At 38.6% G+C, this 19397-nt stretch overlaps 1 protein-coding gene across 6 annotated transcripts in view; it reads left to right on the top strand.

The window, feature by feature from the left end:
* Positions 1 to 19397, top strand: part of SASH1 (SAM and SH3 domain containing 1) — a 322758-nt gene that overhangs the window by 255697 nt on the left and 47664 nt on the right. For all 6 annotated transcript variants that reach the window (XM_057738103.1, XM_057738104.1, XM_057738105.1 and 3 more), the window contains one exon: positions 548 to 649. In XM_057738103.1, the coding sequence (XP_057594086.1) occupies positions 548 to 649 (102 nt within the window). The remainder of the gene's footprint in view (positions 1 to 547; positions 650 to 19397) is intronic.

Consider the following 19397-nt stretch of genomic DNA (forward strand, 5'->3'; position numbering starts at 1 on the left):
TTAAATGTCTCTGAACATATTCTAGATGTCTATTTTCCTTTCATCCACAGGATCTTCAATAAATCCCATAACATTTGTTAGGTGATGACACTGAACTGGTAAACATGAGGCAATCTAGAACAAGACAAGCAAGCGATTTTAAAAAATCAGTTCCAGGCTTCCACCTCTGTTTTACTAAAATGTCCTTAGTCTACACATTGTGTCTTCCACAAAGAGAGGTAATCCAGAGGCCAAATTACAGACAATTTCTGTTATCGAACTTATAATTGAACTGAGAAAGATGAGTTTTGATGTTGGAAGATGTCAGAGAAGGAAAATCAAGGTTCTTTTTGGAACACAGAATACAAAGAATCCATTGTATCTCGATTTGATTTAGATGAAAACCTGCAGGGCAGGGCGAGTATATCCTTTCATTGGGGGACCCATGTCTTTGGCTTGTACTTAGTCACCAACAGTGGTGTGAAGGTGCCCAAAGGATTCTTTCTGCTGCTTGATAGACAGCCTTGGCCGTTATTTCTATCTCAAGCTTCATTTTCTCTTGTTGCAGCTCAAGGAGTACGAGGCCCAGCACCGGCAGTCAGCTGCCTTGGACCCTGCCGACTGGCCAGATGGTTCTTACCCCACATTCGATGGCTCATCAAACTGCAATGTAAGTTTGCTGTCTCTTTGAGCATCTTAACCACTTCTACTAAAAGGGGACATCTTACACGATTTCAGCCTTTAGACTTCTTTTTTGCAATTACCAACTCCCACCTGGATCTGGAAACAGGCGTCTCTTCTGACATGTTATTCTTTTCTTTACCTGATAGTTAGGATAGTGTTATTCATGCTGGTGTGTTTGTTTGTTTAATTGTGGTAAAGTAGACACAACTTAAATTTTACCATTATAAGCACTTTAAGTGTCCAATTCAGTGGCATTAAGTACATACACATTGCTGTATAGCCATCTCCACAGCCTACTTCCCTAACTTTTTCATTATCCAAAACAGATATTCCATAACCATTAAACAATAACTCTCCATTCTCACCCCACCTTCCCCAACTCCCAGCAACCACAGTTTGCTGCTTCTCTCTATGAATGTGACTAGTCCAGGTACTTTATTTTATTTTATTTTTATTTTTATTTTTATTTTTAAAGAACTTTATTTGGCTGCATTGGGTCTTCGTTGCTGTGCATGGGCTTTCTCTAGTTGTGGCGAGTGGGGGCTACTCTTCGTTGTAGTGCACAGGCTTCTCATTGCAGTGGCTTCTCTCGTTGCAGAGAACGGGCTGTAGGTGTGTGGGCTTCAGTAGTTGTGGCATGTGTGCTCAGTAGTTGTGGCACACGGGCTTAGCTGCTCCATGGCATGTAGGATCTTCCCAGATGAGGGCTCGAACCCATGTCCCCTGCATTGGCAGGTGGATTCTTAACCACTGTGCCACCACAGAAGTCCCCCAGGTGCTTTATGTAAGTGAAATCATACAATATTTTTCCTTCTGTGTCTGGTTTATTTCACTTAGCACCATTTGTTCAAGACTCACCCACATTACAGCTATACTAGAACTTCATTCCTTTTTATGGGTGAATAATATTCCACTGCACATATATACCACATTTTTAAGAATTATTCATCTGTTAATAGACACTTGTGTATTTCTCCCTTTTGGCTATTGTGCATATTGCTGTTATGAACATTGGTATACAAGTATCTGTTTGAATCCTTGCTGTCAAATCCTTTGGGTATATACCTAGGAGTAGAATTTCTGGATTATATGGCAGTTCTATGTTTAACTTTTTGAGGAGCTGCTATACTGTTTTCCACAGTGGCTACACCATTTTACATTCCTGACAGCTGCATGAAAGTTCCAATTTCTCTGCTTCCTCACCAACACTTGTGATTTTCCTGTTTTTTGATAATAGCCATCCTAATGGGTATAAAATTAAATCTTATTGTGGTTTAGATTTGATTTCTCTAGTGTCTAATGATGTTGAGCATCTTTTTATGTGCTTGGCCATTTTTATGTATTCCTCAGAGAAGTTTTTATTCAAGCTATTTGTCCATTTTTGAATTGTGTTTTTTGTTTTGTTGTTGGTTGTTGAGTTATAGGAGTTCTTTATATAGTCTGGATATTAATCCCTTATCAGGTGCATGACTTGTAAATATTTTCTCCCATTCCATGAGTTGCCTTTTTACTCTCTTGATAGTGTCCTTTGAGGCACGAAAGTTTTTAATTTTGAAGTGCAATTTACATTTGTTTTTGGTGTCATAACCAAGAAATCATCACCGTACCTATTGTTGTGAAGATTTTCTCCTATATTTTCTTTTAAGAGTTTATAGTTTTAGCTCTTAAGTTGAGGTCTATGAGCCATTTAAAGTTAATGTTTGTATATAATATAACATATGCGTCCAACCTCATTCCTTTGTGGGTAGATACCTTGTTCTTCTGGAGCCACTTGTTGAAAAGACTGTCCTTTCCCCATTGAATGGTCTTAGCACCCTTTTTGAAAATTAATTGACCATATATGTGAGGGTGTATTTCTGGGCTCTCTTATTTTATTTTTTGGTTTATATGTCTTTCCTTTGCAGGTATCATACTGTTTTTGTTTTTCTTTTGTTTGTTTGTTGATTAAAAATTGAATATATTCTTTTTTTCTTTTGACATACAATAAACTGCATATATTTAAAGTGTACAATTTGATATATTTTTTTCTTATTAGTAATGTATATATGGCAATCCCAGTCTCCCAATTTATCATACTGTTTTGATTAGCATAGCTTTATAGTAAGGTTTGAAATTGTGAGGTGTGAGCCCTCCAAGTTGGTTCTTCTTTTTCAGGTTGTTTTAGCCATTAAGGTCTCTTGAGATTCCATATGAATTTTAGGATGGGTTTTTTTATTTCTGCAAAAAGTGCCATGAGATTTCTATAGGGATTTTATTGGATTTGTAGACTGATTTGGGTAGTATTGTCATCTTAACAATATGAAGTCTTCCAATCAATGAACACAGGCTATCCTTCCATTTATTTATGTCTTCTTGAATTTCTTTCAGCACTGTTTTGTAGTTTTCAGTGTACAAGTCTTGCCTCCTTGGTTTTTTTTGTTTTTGTTTTTTGTTTTTTTTTAATAAATTTATTTATTTTATTGGCTGTGTTGGGTCTTTTTTGCTGTGTGCTGGCTTTCTTTTAGTTGCAGTGAGTGGGGGCTACTCTTCATTGCGGTGCGCGGGCTCCTCATTGCCATGGCTTTTCTTGTTGTGGAGCACGGGCTCTAGGTGCGTGGGCTTCAGTAGTTGTAGCACATGGGCTCAACAGTTAGGCTCACGGGCACTAAAGCACAGGCTCAATAGTTGTGGTGCACGGGCTTAGTTGCTCCACAGCATGTGGGATCTTCCTGGAGCAGGGATCGAACCCTTGTCCCCTGCATTGGCAGGCAGATTCTTAACCACTGCGCCACCTAGGAAGGTCTGCCTCCTTAGTTAAGTTTAAGTATTTTATTCTTTTTGATGCTGTTATAAATGAAATTTTCTTAATTTCCTTTCTGAATTGTTTATTGCCAGTATATAAAGGTGGAACTGATTTTCCTATGTTGATTTTGTATCCTGTAACTTTGCTGAATTTATTATCTCTAACAGATTGTGTGTATCTCTGTGTGTTTAATCTTTAGTGTTTTCTACGTATAAGACCATGTCACCTGTGGTGGCAATTTTACCACAGAGGCAATTTTACTTCTTCTTTTCCAGTTTTGATGCCTTTTATTATTCATGCTATTTTAATGTGACCAAAACAGTGCTTCCCAGGAGTTCCACCAAGATCATAGGAATTAGAATTCCAGAGTTTCAAGCAGACATTTCATGGTGCCGTCATCAAACTGCATGGAGCGAGAATGGAGGGAGTTTGCCTTTTTCATCTATTACATATTTGTTTTATTCTTAGGTCATCTCTTCCTTAATGTCTGGAAGCAACTATACCTCCATGTCTTTTGTCTCTTGTTTCCTCTTGTTAATGCTCCACATAGCCATTCATATTTCTAAAACATACCTCTTTTCTTACATTCTTGTGTTTCGCAAAAGCCTGATGGTTTTCTAGTTTTATAAGATGAATTCCAAACTTTTTGGCACACTCAAGACCCTGTGTGATCTGGCTTTAATCAATTTCTCTACTCCCATCTGTCACCCCTTGCCCCAAGAGCCTCCACTCCATCCACATTGGACCCTGCATGCATTACTGATCATACCTTGGATTTTCACACTGTCTGCTCTAATTCCTGCCTTTCCTCTACCTAAAATGTCTTCCTCCAAATTTTTCCAGGTAAAGCTCTATGCATCCTTCATGGTGAAGTCCGACTGCCACCTCCTCTGAAACTTTAGCATCCCCAAGTGTATTTTTATAGCTTCCTGTTCTGTGTTTTGTTAAACTAGCTTACTACGTGAAACCTAACAGTTTTGCTGGAGTATCAGAATTAACTGTATATATTTCAACCTCCATGGAAATTGTGAGCTCCTTGAGCAAGAAAGGTAGGCTGTATTATCTCTGTGTCTCCAGCGAGTGCCTAACTCAGTGTTCAACTCTGTGGCCTATCTGAGAAGTATTTAGTGAACAGACTTGTATTTGAATGGTCATCCTTCCTGGCTGCTTTAAGAGCATGTTTTATGTCTTACAACTATAGGCTCAGTCTTTACAGTTTCTTCACATCTAAGTAACAAATGATGGCATATCAGTAGTAAACATAACCTTCCCACTATCTTCTCATCCCTGATATCCTAAATCAAGCACCAGATTCCATTACAGCTAAAACAAAGAAACAAACAAAAAACCCAAAGGATTATTAATTTGAAAGCCCTGCCTGGTTTGCTTTTGTGTGGAAGGGACTGAGACAGCGCCATTTATAATAATAATAAACATGTCGTATGCTAGCCAGCAGCATGTCCTGGGACTGTGAGGTAATCAAAGGAACCATGTCCATGGTTTTCAGTGTGCCTTTTTGGGTCTCTTCTCCCCTAGTCCTAAACACTAACATAATATAAATGTAAATCATGAACCCAAAGAATCTTGAAGAATAAATACAGTAACTCAGGACTGATGTGATTCAAACCCAACTCGGGGGAGAACACAAAGCCCCAGTTGTTCATAGTGGGTCCTTTCGTGTCCGTCTCATTGGATACTGTCCTGATTAATAGCATCTGAGTCAAGGGAGAGGTTATAAGACTTTATCCATTCAGAGAAACCGGCCTGTAGTAAAACCTCACATACTTAGATGGCAAGGAAAGAGGCTTGTCTCATTTAGGAAAAAGTTACTATAAACTGAGTACTGTAGGCATTTTGAACAAGCCGCTAAGAAAGCATTATATTAAGTATTGGTTTGTTGAACCCCTTTCAGATGGTAAATCAGAACCATCACCTCCATATCAACTGTCGAAATGAAATGGGTGCTTCTTAAAAGTTGGACACTCATTCTCTGGAGCATCTCTTAGTTCATTAAGGAGACATCTCTGGAGATTCTGCAGAGCGCTTGCTCTGTGCCAGGCTTCATGCTAAGGATGCGGGTTACAAAGGTGAAGGAGATAGAGAGGCCCTGCCCCAGTGGAGTTTACCCTGCAGTGCAGAGGTTAAAATCACCCTCACACGTGCTCACACAGACTTCTGTACACACTTATGTTATTAGCTCCTTAGCAAACTGTTTCTTCACAGACGGCTCAAAAAGAAACTCCACCTTTGCTAGTTGGATAAAGGGCCAGAGATATCGTATGCTCTTTCCACTTCCAGCACAATTTCCCAGAAGCTCTAGAATGACTTGTGTTTTTGCTGAAAGATGTTGGTGAAGGCAGTGTAGTCAGCAGCAGAGAGTTTTCTCAAGAAAGGCAGTTTACCCTGCGTATTTTGCTAGCTGCCTTTGTACAAACAACCCACACCTGTGTTCAGTCACACTCTTCACTTCTGCACCCGACCACCGTTGGCACCGATGTTTGCTTGTACTTGATTGTAATCCCGATATATGTGACATTTGCCCCTCTTACGCTGACTTTAGTCTGTCCCGTGTTTTCCTGGAGACTCAGCAAGAAACTCCATCCAAAATATTCCTCCTCACTGATGTTCCATTTGCCTACTAGCAGAGTAATTAATTTCAGATAATTCCCACTGTGTCCTACTCCAGCCGCCTTGGGTTCGGTGCTTTGATTATCTTTTGTGCAAGGGCCGGGGCTTTTCAGCTTCTATCGATTCTTTTCTGTACTGAGATGTAAATAGCTCACTGGCCATAGTGGGGAATGCCCAGGCCATGAAAGTTTCAGACATCATAAGGCCTTTGTCACCAGACCTCAATGCCTATATTGATGCCTGTCGTGCTTTAGGATTTCATTTGCATTGATTCATGGGCTTCCCCACCCCCAGAACTGGCATTCGATAATTGCATGTTGCTTCACAATAAATCCATATTCACATTCTCGGTTTCCAAGAGTGTAAACTACTAAAGATAGTTACCAGGAGAAGTGAAAAATAGCTTTCTCTTTGCCAGAGGGGACTCTGTTCTCTGCTGGTTTTCATTAATAACAAACTTCTGTTGTGAGTGTTAGAGTTTTTAAAAAGAATTTCTGGTTGAGTACTTAACTGGATTCCTTATTAAACATCTGAACATTTAATACTTTTCATTTTATTTTAGTAACTTTTGTTTTCCTTTGCTTCCTGAAGGGGAAGGTTTCAGGAGTTCTCATTTTAAGTTTTCAGCTTCGTGTGTTGAGGTTCAGTTTACCCTCTGATTAAGAAAATGTTTAAAGAAATTGTGCTCTCTATCTTACTGGGGTATAATTTTTTTTTACTCAAAGCACACATTTTAGTAAATCATAGTGTTTGTTTTTACAAAACTGGTAGGTGAGAGTTGGTGATCTATACCTGAAATGCTTACAGTGAAATCTTTCCAAAAAATGTGAAATTGTAAATCATTTGATTATGATGCTCTTTATTTTTAAATATATATACTATAGGAAGAAAAATTAAAGCAACAACAAGGACAGTAAAGAACCAGAGCTCTTAGAGTCCATTGCAAACATCTATTTTGGTTGCATTTAGCTGTTTCACTTCATACAAATCATGTTCCAGAAAAAGTTGGAATTATGTTTCTGTATCTGGAGCTCCTTAAGAGAACAAAGCAACTATGGTGAAATGTTTTGTGCAGTGAATTATTTTGTAAAGCAAGTCATAGTTTTCTAATCGATCACTTGTACATTTGGGGAAATTTAGAGTTGGGAAATATTTGTGCAAAGTGCTATGTTATCACTGTGGTGCTATAATAATATCTTACATCCATATGTGCATCTCTGCTTAGCCTTTCATTCCGATTCTGAATATAGCTTTGCCACTAACCTGGGGAGCCATGTGGTTGAACTGCGTCCAGATTTGGGATAACAAAGACACAACATCAAGTGGTCATTTCTTCTACTTTTTACAAAATACTATTTTAAGTGTTTCCTTGATTGAGGACTTTCAAGGTCACAACTAAAATATCCCCATATTGCTGGCACAATGCAAGACTGTTAAATCTTTAGGGGCTTTCTAAAACTGTAAACCATAAACTTGGCCTGCACCAGCAGATGGCTTTTACTGAGGCTTTTCAGAGTCATTTCACCTGCCTCAAGTACAGCTATTGTCTTCCAGCCAGAAGATTCAGGTCATTTGTTTTGGAAGGAGAGGTTGCTAGAGCCTTATTCTAATCTAGAACTTTCTAAAAGATAATGTGCTGAAGACCAGGAGAGCATTCCACACAGTTACTTTTTTAGTGGTTTTTGGGGTGAATGGCTTAATTTCTATTATGACCAAAGAAAAGATGGACGATTTAATCATTTAATACAGAATGTGGTCAGAGAACAGAGCTTATGCTTATGGGTTGGCCTTTGAGGGGCAAGGTGATGCTTCTACTTGTCCCAGAAGCATCTATAAATCCAAGGTGCTCTTTTTAGAGTCCAGGACTCTTTTTAAAACTTGGCTATTCTTAAATATAATTAATAAAATGAAAATAATTCTTATTTTGAATAGGTTTCTTTTACTAGGGTGAACTGTTAGACAATGTCTATAAGTTAAAATTTATCAGAAGTTTTATTTTTATATTGCAAAGATGTTAAAAGAAAATGGAAACCAATATTATTAGCTTTGTTATTTGGGGAAATCTGATTCCCAAAGAAAACTTTCTTAAATGGCAATACATGATGAATTTACAGAATTGTCTCCCACCTATAGATAGTACCGGCAATTTAAAAAGATAAGATTTTCATATTTTTGCTGGCTTTGAGTAAATATTTATTGGATGCATAAACTATGTGAAGATTCACATAGACCTTAGTGTTAAAGTTGACATTATAGATCCAGTAAAGGTATATTTATGTAAATGGTTGACCTTCTTTCTACTGTCTTTCTGCTCTTATTATATTATTGGTTTTATACGGAAATTTAAGAGAGAATAGATTCCAAGCGTAAAAATAACTTACATTACTGAATGTAAGTTGTTGTTTGCTTTTAATGGTGTTGATATTTTTTCTTTGAATCTCTTTTCCTAAAGAATTTCTTTTTGTAACTTAACATATGGGTTTCAGCTTAAAAGGATGCTAACTGACAAGGTAAATTTTGATTTGTGGCTAGAAAATGGTGCTGCTTGTTGTAGCTTTAATGCTTATACTAGCTACGCTTAAATACAGCATGGTTGGGTGTGTGCTTTGGCTCTTTGTTTCTTGAACAGAGGAAGAGCTTTACTCAACTCATTTGACTTCTTATTTGACCAGGAGAAAGAGGAGAAGTATGGCCTAGCGTTAATTTGCCAGAGGGCTTTTGTACCTTGTATCCTTGGGCGGCCATGTTTACGCCATGCTGCATTACACTGTGCTGAAAAAATTAACACTTCTCTAAATCTTTCTAAATACAACTATGTTAAAAATAACTTTTATTGATTTGGGTCTTTTAATGCATACTTGAAGCCTTGAGATGATTATTCAGACTTTTATAGATACCATCTATAAATTTCTTTTTTATTTGGCTGGGTGGGAAGACGAAGAAATATTCCTCTTAATTTTAACAAAAGCGATTTTGAAACTAAAATGATAGAAAAATAGAGACATATTAAAATTCTCTTTAGAAGACTAGAAGTAAACCTTTAGAACTGTAGCTTATGGGGAGACTAGAGACAAAATCAGTCCATTGGAATAACACGTGTAACAAAGTCTTGTGAGAAAGATGAGTTTTGTTCTCGCTGACAGAGAAGCACTGCTGAGATGACTTCTTGTCATTTATTCCACACACCCTCTATCCCCAGCCTTCTCCCTGGGAGAAGGGCCAAAGTTGGAGGCATGTGTTTGCTGTGAGTCCCTTAAGATCATCATCTTTAAACAAAGTGAGACAGGAAGGAGGCTGTGGCCTCGGGAAAGCCACGCATTTGCCCAGCGTGGGCAGGCGAGGGGGCTGGTTAAGCTCACAGACGTGAGTCAGACTTTGGGTCGCGATCCCAGCTCTGCCACCTATTAGCCCTGTATTTGAGAGCAAATTGTTTCATCTCTTTGTGCCTCAAAACCTGGGCCAAGTGTATCTACTCCACACGGGTGCTGCAAGGATTAAATAACACCAAGTAAATACCCAATGAATGCCAGCCTCTATACCCTATGTGACAATCTTCTACCTTTCCATTCAGTCATTCTTAAAATACTTGAGTTCCCATAAAAGTTTTATTTTCGTACATACCATTAACACGGTAGCAGTGCTTATGGTTTTGCATATTATGGCAGATGGGCTGGAGTTGTCAGAACAAGCTTAATGTAAATGGTGTGTGTTTACTTGGTTGTGCTTTTGCCAAACACATAATCAGTTTATTTTCTGTTTCAGAAGGTATGAGTGTACATGGGCTTCGGATTGGGCCTGGTGTGATTTCAGGAACATATGTGGCCTCAGGATTACTGTTTGGGAAAAATAAACACTTAATTGTACTGAAATTATCTAGGGCCATATAGTGACAATGAGGTGGTCGCATTGAGCATGTGGGTGTGGGCTTCCATGCCTGTGATGATGGGGGCTGCTCTCACAACAGGCCCAGAAATAACTGGAAATTTGGCTCTTTGCACCTGGCAGACTAAGCAGGTATCAATACATGTCTAACGTCACTGGTTTGTATGGTCATGGGGAGTTGAGGGTGCTGCCTGCACACCCTCCTCAGCACATCACGGGCCACATGAACAAAAATAAATAATGACAAAATATCCAGATACAACATAATATGAGGATTATGTAACCGATTGTTAAAAATTTAAGGTAGTTTTTGGGCACATTCTGATCTGTTCATTCATCCTTCCCTCCTTCCTTCCTTCCTTTTTCCTTCCTTTCTTTTTAAGATTTTACTGTCACCCTCAGCTTCATCTTTATTTTCTTTTCTTCAAGAAATTTTATTGATACAATTGACATACAATAAACTGCATATATCCAAAGCGTACAATTTGATATTTTTTTTCTTATTAGTAATGTATGTATGGCAATCCCAATCTCCCAATTCATCCCACCCAAACCACCCCCCCACCCCCCACCCCCTGCTTTCCCCACTTGGTGTCCATATGTTTGTTCTCTACATCTGAGTCTATTTCTGCCTTGCAAACTGGTTGATTTGTACCATTTTTCTATATTCCGCATATATGTATTAATATACGATATTTGTTTTTCTCTTTCTGACTCACTTCACTCTGTGTGACAGTCTCTAGGTCCGTCCATATCTCTACAAATATCCCAATTTCGTTCCTTTTTACAGCTGAGTAATATTCCATTGTATATATGTACCACATCTTCTTTATCCATTCATCTGTTAATGGACATTTAGGTTGCTTCCATGTCCTGGCTATTGTAAATAGTGCTGCAGTGAACATCGGAGGGCATGTGTCTTTTTGAATTCTGGTGTTCTCTGGGTATATGCCCAGTAGTGGGATTGCTGGGTGATATGGTAACTATTTTTAGTTTTTCAAGGAACCTCCATAATGTTCTCCATAGTGGCTGTATCAATTTACATTCCCACCAACAGAGCAAGAGAGTTCCCCTTTCTCCACATCCTCTCCAGCATTTACTGTTTGTAGATTTTCTCATGATGTCCAATCTAACCGGTGTGGAGTTTTGATTTGCATTTCTCTAATAATTAGTGAGATGTTGAGCAGCTTTTCATGTGCTCTTGGCCATCTGTATGTTTTCTTTGGAGAAATGCCTATTTAGTTCTTCTGCCCATTTTTTGAGTAGGTTGTTTGTTATTTTGACATTGAGCTGCATGAACTGTTTATATATTTTGGAGATTAATCCTTTGTCTGTTGATTCATTTGCAAATATTTTCTCCCATTCTGAGGGCTGTCTTTTCGTCTTGCTTATAGTTTCCTTTGCTATGCAGAAGTTTATGTTTCATTCGGTCCCACTTATTTTTGTTTTTATTTCCATTACGCTAGGAGGTGGGTCAAAAAAGATCTCGCTGTGATTTATGTCAAAGAGTGTTGCTCCTATGTTTTGCTCTAAGAGTTTTATAGTGTCTGGCCTTACATTTAGGTCTTTAATCCATTTTGAATTTTTTTTGTGTGTATGGTGTTAGGGAGTGTTCTAATTTCATTCTTTTACATGTAGCTGTCCACTTTTCCCAGCACCACTTATTGAGGAGATGGTCTTTTCTCCATTGCATATCCTTGGCTCCTTTGTCATAGATTAGTTGACCATAGTTTATCTCTGGGCTTTCTATCCTGTTCCCTTGATCTATATTTCTGTGTTTGTGCCAGTACCATATTGTCTTGATTATTGTAGCTTTGTAGTATAGTCTGAAGTCAGGGAGTCTGATTCCTCCAGCTCCACTTTTTTCCCTGAAGGTTGCTTTGGCTATTCGGGGTCTTTTGTGTCTCCGTGCAGATTTTAGGATTTTTTTGTTCTAGTTCTGTCAAAAATGCCGTTGGTAATTTGATAGGGATTGCATTGAATCTGTAGATTGCTTTGGGTAGTATAGGCATTTTCACAATGTTGATTCTTCCAATCCAAGAACATGGTATATCTCTCCATCTGTTTTTGACATCTTTGATTTCTTTCATTAGTGTCTTATAGTTTTCTGAGTACAGGTCTTTTACCTCCTTAGTTAGGTGTATTCCCAGGTATTTTATTCCTTTTGTTGCAATGGTGAATGGGATTGTTTCCTTAATTTCTCTTTCTGATCTGTCATTGTTAGTGTATAGAAATGCAAGAGATTTCTGTGTGTTAATTTTGTATCCTGCAACTTTACCAAATTCATTGATTAGCACAAGTAGTTTTCTGGTGGCATCTTTAGGATTTCCTATGTATAGTATCATGTCATCTGTGAACAGTGACAGTTTTATTTCTTCTTTTACAATTTGGATTCCTTTTATTTCTTTTTCTTCTCTGATTGTTGTGGCAAGGACTTCCAAAACTATGTTGAATAGTAGTGGTGAGAGTGGACATCCTCATCTTGTTCCAGATCTTAGAGGGAATGCTTTCAGTTTTTCACCATTGAGAATGATGTTTGCTGTGGGTTTGTCACATATGGGCTTTACTATGTTGAGATAGGTTCCCTCAATGCCCACCTTCTGGAGAGTTTTTATCATAAATGGGTGTTGAATTTTGTCAAAAGCTTTTTCTGCATCTATTGAGATGATCATGTAGTTTTATCCTTCAATTTGTTAATATGGTGTATCACATTGATTTGCATATATTGAAGAATGCTTGCATTTCAGGGATAAACCCCACTTGATTATGGTGTATGATCCTTTTAATGTGTTGTTGGATTCTGTTGGCTAGTATTTTGTTGAGGGTTTTTGCATCTAAATTCATCAATGATATTGGTCTGTAGTTTTCTTTTTTTGTAGTATCTTTGTCTGGTTTTGGTATCAGGGTGATGGTGGCCTCATAGAATGAGTTTAGGAGTGTTCCTTCCTCTGAAATTTTTTGGAAGAGCTTGAGAAGGATGGGTGTTAGCTCTTCTCCAAATGTTTGATAGAATTCACCTGTGAAGCCACCTGGTCCTGGACTTTTGTTTTTTGGGAGATTTTTAATCACAGTTTCAATTTCATTACTTGTGATTGGTCTATTCATATTTTCTATTTCTTCCTGATTCAGCCTTGGAAGCTTATACCTTTCTAAGAATCTGTCCATTTCATCCAGGTTGTCCATTTTATTGGCATACGGTTGCCTGTAGTAATCTCTTATGGTGCTTTTTATTTCTGCGGTGTCCATTGTAACTTCTCCTGTTTCCTTTCTAATTTTGATTTGAGTCCTCTCCCTCTTTTTCTTGATGAGTCTTGCTAGAGGTTTATCAATTTTATTTATCTCCTCAAAGAACCAGCTTTTAGTTTTATTGATTTTTGCTATTGTTTTCTTTGTTTCTATTTCATTTATTTCTGCTCTGATCTTTATGATTTCTCTTCTTGTGCTAACTTTGGGTGTTGTTTGTTCTTCTTTCTCTAGTTTTTTTGGGTGTAAGATTGGATTGTTTATTTGAGATATTTCTTGTTTCTTGAGGTAGGATCGTATCGCTATAAACTTTCCCTCTTAGAACTGCTTTTGCTGTATCCCATAGGTTTTGGATCATTGTGTTTTCATTGTCATTTGTCTCTAGGTATTTTTTGATTTCCTCTTTGATTTCTTCAGTGATCTCTTGGTTATTTAGTAGCATATTTTTTAGCCTCCATGTGTTTGTGTTTTTTACAGTTTTTTCCTGTAATTGATTTCTCACCTCATAGCAATGTGGTCGGAAAAGATGCTTGATATGATTTCAATTTTCTTAAATTTACCAAGGCTTGATTTGTGACCCAAACTGTGATCTATCCTGGAGAATGTTCCATGTGCACTTGAGAAGAAAGCATAATCTGCTGTTTTTGAATGTAATGTCCTATAGATATCTGTTAAGTCTAGCTGGCTTATTTTTTCATTTAAAGCTTGTGTTTCCTTATAAATTTTCTGTCTGGATGATCTGTCCATTGGTGTAAGTGGGGTGTTAAAGTCCCCCACTATTAATTGTGTTAGTGTCGTTTTCCTCTTTTAGAGTTGTTAGCATTTGCCTTATGTATTGAGATGCTTCTGTATTGGGTGCACATATATTTATAATTGTTATCTCCTCTTCTTGGATTGATCCCTTGATCTTTATGTAGTGTCCTTTTTTGTCTCTTGTAACATTTTTTATTTTAAAGTCTATTTTATCTGATATGAGTTTTGCTACTCCAGCTTTCTTTTGATTTCCATTTGCATGGAATATCTTTTTCCATCCCCTCACTTTCAGTCTGTAGGTGTCCCTAGGTCTGAAGTGGGTCTCTTGTAGACAGCATATATATGGGTCTTGTTTTTGTATCCATTCAGCCAGTCTGTGTCTTTTGGTTGGTGCATTTAGTCCATTTACATTCAAGGTAATTATTGATATGTATGTTCCTATTACCATTTTCTTAATTGCTTTGTTTTTGTTTTTGTAGGTCCTTTTCTTCTCTTATGTTTCCCACTTGGAGAAGTTCCTTTAGCATTTGTTGTAGGGCCAGTTTGGTGGTGCTGAATGCTCTTAGCTGTTGCTTGTCTGTAAAGCTTTTGATTTCTCCATCGAATCTGAATGAGATCCTTGCTGGGTAGAGTATTCTTGGTTGTAGGTTCTTCCCTTTCATCACTTGAAAAATATTGTGCCACTCCCTTCTGGCTTGCAGAGTTTCTGCTGAGAAATCAGCTGTTAACTTTATGGGAGTACCCTTGTATATTATTTGTCATTTTTCTCTTGTTGCTTTTAATAATTTTTCTTCATCTTTAATTTTTGTCAATTTGACTACTGTGTCTCTTGGCGTGTTTCTCCTTGGGTTTATCCTGCTTGGGACTCTGTGCGCTTCCTGGACTTGGGTGGCTATTTCCTTTCCCATGTGAGGGAAGTTTTCAATTATCATCTCTTCCAAGATTTTCTCGGGTCCTTTCTCTCTCTCTTCTCCTTCTGGGACCCCTATAATGTGAATGCTGGTGCGTTTAATGTTGTCCCAGAGGTCTCTTAGGCTGTTTTCATTTCTTTTCATTCTTTTTTCTTTATTCTTTTCTGCCCCAGTGATTTTCACCATTCTGTCTTCCAGGTCACTTGTTCGCCCTTCTGCCTCAGTTAATCTGCTATTGGTTCCTTCTAGTGTATTTTTCATTTCAGTTATTGTGTTGCATATCTCTGTTTTTTTTGTTCTTTAATTCTTCTAGGTCTTTGTTAAACTTTTCTTGCATCTTTTTGATCTTTGCATCCAGTCTTTTTTCAAAGTCCTGGATCATCTTTACCTTCGTTTTTCTGAATTATTTTTCTGGAAGGGTGCCTATCTCTACTTCATTTAGTTGTTTTTCAGGGGTTCTATTTTGTCCCTTCATCTGGTACAAAGTCCTCTGCTTTTTCATTTTCTCTGTCTTTCTGTGGCTTTGGTTTTCAGTTCCACAGAATGAAATACTGCTGATACTGCTTGATACTGCTGTCTGCCCTCTTGTGGAGGAAGCTATCTGGAGGCTTGTGCCATGCTTCCTGATGGGAGGGACTGATGGTGGGTAGGGCTGGGTGGGCGGAGCTCAGTAAAACTTTAATCCGCTTTGGTGGGAAGATTTCAGTAATACTTTAATCCGCTTGTCTGCCAATGGGTGGGGCTGTGTTCCCACCCTGTTGGCTGTTTGGCCTGAGGTTACCCAGCACTGCAACTTGCAGGCTTTTAGGTAGGGCTAATGGCAGACTCTGGGAGGGCTCAAGCCAATGAACACTTCCCAGAACTCCTTCTGCCAGTGTCCCTGTCCCCGTCTTGAGCCACAGCTGCCCCCCACCTCTGCAGGCAACCCTCCAACACCAGCAGGTAGGTCTGGTTCAGTCTCCTATGGGGTCACTGCTCCTTCCCCCTGGTTCCTGGTGTGCACACTATTTTTTGTGTGCCCTCCAAGAGTGGAGGTCCTGTGGAGGTCCTGCAATCAAATCCTGCTGGCTAACAAAATTTGATTCTCTGGGGATTCCTCCTCTCGTTGCTGGACCCCCAGGTTGGGAAGCCTGATGTGGAGTTCAAAACCCTCACTCTAGTGGGTGGACTTCTGTGGTATAACTGTTCACCAGTTTGTGATTTGCCTAGCCAGCAGTTATGGGATTTGCGCCCCTCCTGCCATCTCATTGTGGCTTCTCCTTTGTCTCTGGATATGGGGTGTCTTTTTTGGTGAGTTCCAGTGTCTTTCTGTCGACGATTGTTCAGCAGTTAATTGTAATTCTGGTTCTCTTGCAAGAAGGAGTGAGCGCACGTCCTTCTACTCTGCCATCTTGATCAGTCTCCCCCATCTTTATTTATTTACTTATTTCCATTTAAATATTTTTTTGGCTGCACCTTGCAGCTTGTGGGATCTTAGTTCTCTGACCAGGAAATGAACCTGGGCCCTCAAAAGTAGAAGTGCAGAGTCCTAACCACTGGACCACCAGGGAATTCTGTGTTATTTCTTTTATTAGGTCAAACCATGTGAACTGGAAATATTAGCTTTTGATCTTTAAAAATGGCAATTTCATTTGTCCAACCTAATACAGTAAATACCAAATAGGATGTACATTTTCCCTAGCTAGCTGATTATATCTAAATACAGATACTTGTAATATAATATGGGTTAGGGATTGGCATTTAGATTTGCATTGCCAACTTCTTATTTCACTTTTGGGATGAACCTCAGAGAGGTTGGGGTAAGAGAGGATTTCCATCACTTGTTTAATGATATTGATTCATCACATGTTAATTCCTCATTAAATCATTTGCCCTGGTACCAAATTTTATAAAATGGAAGGGCGGGAAGGAGACCCAGGTGCTATCATGGTTCACGAGTCGGATCCAGACTGAGGACCACTTCCAACCTAAGCCAACTTACTGCAGTCATGGGCTGCCCATCACTTGTTCAGAGTCCGTTTGAACTGTAAGTCACCATAGTTACCCACTATATCAAAACTCTTAGAACTGTACTTAGTCATCGAGGACATGCATTTGGAAAGCAGTATTTTAACACAACCAAATTCTAATTCAAATTCCAATTATTCACAGAATAATTTCTGTAGAAATATCCCTTCATTCTCTTCTCTGTCTCTTTTCCTCTCCCTCTTTGTATCACACCCTCTCTCATCCCTTGTTTTTGTTTTTTATTTTTTATTTTTTAAATAATTAATTACTTTATTGGCTGCATTGGGTCTTTGTTGTTGCACGCAGGCTTTCTCTAGTTGTGGCAAGTGGGAGCTACTGCTCTTTGCAGTGCTGTGGTGGAGCACGGGCTCTAGGCTCACAGGCTTTAGTAGTTGTGGCACGTGGGCTCAATAGTTGTGGCTCGTGGGCTCTAGAGAACAGGCTTAGTAGTTGTGGCACAGGGGCTTAGTTGCTCCGAGCCATGTGGGATCTTCCCAGACCAGGGATCGAACCCCTGCCTTGGCAGGCAGATTCTTAACCACTGTGCCACCAAGGAAGTCCCTCTCTCATCCCTTGTTGATTGTATTATTTCTAGTATAATTCTAATAACACTGCATAATTAGTTCCTACAAGGACACTTCTTGCCCTATGCTTTTGACCCAGAGAGTAGGTGAAAGAATGCCGTCTTGAACATTCTTCTACTCATTCATTGTGCAAACATTATCGACTCCCTGCTGTAAGTCAATCCCTTTACACAGGGTTTATATTTGAGAAGAAGAGACAGACAAATGAATAGCATGGTTGGGGCCTTAATTGGAATATTTCTCCCGAGTGTGCGAAGTATGCACAGAAAGTCCACTAAGCCCCAGAGAGGAGAGTGTGGAAAGCCCAGAGAAGGTGACTGGAACTGACCGAGAGTTCGCTAGGAGAAGGAAGAGAAACGTGTCAGACAGAGGGAGCAGCAAGGCCAATGGCTTAGGTGAATAGGTGAGTAAATCTTCAGACTTGGGTCATATGAGAAAATGGATTTAAATAATAAAGATTTTTTTTCAGTATCAATATTTTGGTTTATACAGTATTGCTTCTCTTCTCTGCTCATTCTTATTTACAAATTGGCTCTGTAATAGGTTGTTTGGTTCCTTACGACTGCAATTTGTTTTTGCTTTTTTTTTGTTTTAATTGAAGTACAGTTGATTTACAAAGCTGTGTTAGTTTCAGATGTACAGCAAAGTGATTCAGGTATACACACACACATATATTTTTTCAGATTCTTTTCCATTATAGCTTATTATAAGGTATTGAATATAGATCCCTGTGCTGTGCATAGGTCTTTCTTGTTTATCTGTTTTATACATAGTAGTCTGTATATGTTAATCCCAAATTCCTAATTTATACACTACCCCACCCCTTTCCCCTTTGGTAACAATAAGTTTCTGTTCTGTGTCTGTGAGTCTATTTCTGTTTTGTAATTAAGTTCATTTGTATCATTTTTTTAAGATTCCACCTATAAGTGTTATCACATGATATTTGTCCTTTTCTGTCTGACTTACTTCACTTAATATGATAATTTCTGAGTCCATTCGTGTTCCATCAAATGGCATTATTTCATTCTTTTTTATGGGTGAATAATATTCTACATTGTGTGTGTGTGTACGCACACCACATCTAATTTACCCATTCCTCTGTCGATGGCCATTTAGGTTGCTTCCATGTATGATTGCAGTTTTAAAATTCATCTCATTCATGTTTTCCATTTTGTCTTTGAGGTCTCATTTAATTGAATTCATGTTCTCCTTAAATTATTTTATAGAGAGAAGTAACTGTTAGGAATTTCTTGCTGTTCCTTGAATTATATTTTCTTCTGATAGAGAGATGGGATCAAAAGAGAATCATTGTGTTTGACCATGCCTTTTCTCTCTCTCTTTCTCTCTCTCTCTCTCCCCTTATTATAGTTTGTTTGAGTAATTGTCAGGTATTTCTTTTCACTTTGATCATGCTTGTGTAGCTCAGGTCACATTTTCTGTTTGTTCTTATAGAATGAGGACTACTTTTTGACCTGTTTACCATGCTATCAGACTATGGAGTGTTTTCCTTTATTTTGTGATCCATTCACATTTGTTGTTGCTGTAGCCTAATGCAATAGCTGGGGAAGCCAGAAAAGCCAACTGAGGTAGAATGTGGTCTTCATTGGGCGACCTGGACTTGGCTTTCTCTCTCCTAAGAGTTTGTTAAACGTGCTGCGTCACTGTTCACGTTGCTTGCTTAAGGGTGGGGGACAGGGTACACCAGAGCCAGAGTCTGCCTCCAATTCCTGGTGAATTTCTGGAGGCTTCATTTCAATTAGGATCAGCTTTACCATGGACTTTCCATCTTTCACTCATTACTTTCCTGAAGCTATTTCTGCTGCTCATAGATCAGAAAAAGATAAAGAAGGCCACACAGTTTGCTTCATTTTCTGTGGATCATCAGAAATTTGTTTCTTAGCTTGATGATGGAGTTCGAAAGTTTAATACAAGGGTGAGTCAGAA

Source organism: Hippopotamus amphibius, chromosome 6 (assembly GCF_030028045.1).
Source record: "Hippopotamus amphibius kiboko isolate mHipAmp2 chromosome 6, mHipAmp2.hap2, whole genome shotgun sequence".
Classification (NCBI taxonomy): Eukaryota; Metazoa; Chordata; class Mammalia; order Artiodactyla; family Hippopotamidae; genus Hippopotamus; species Hippopotamus amphibius.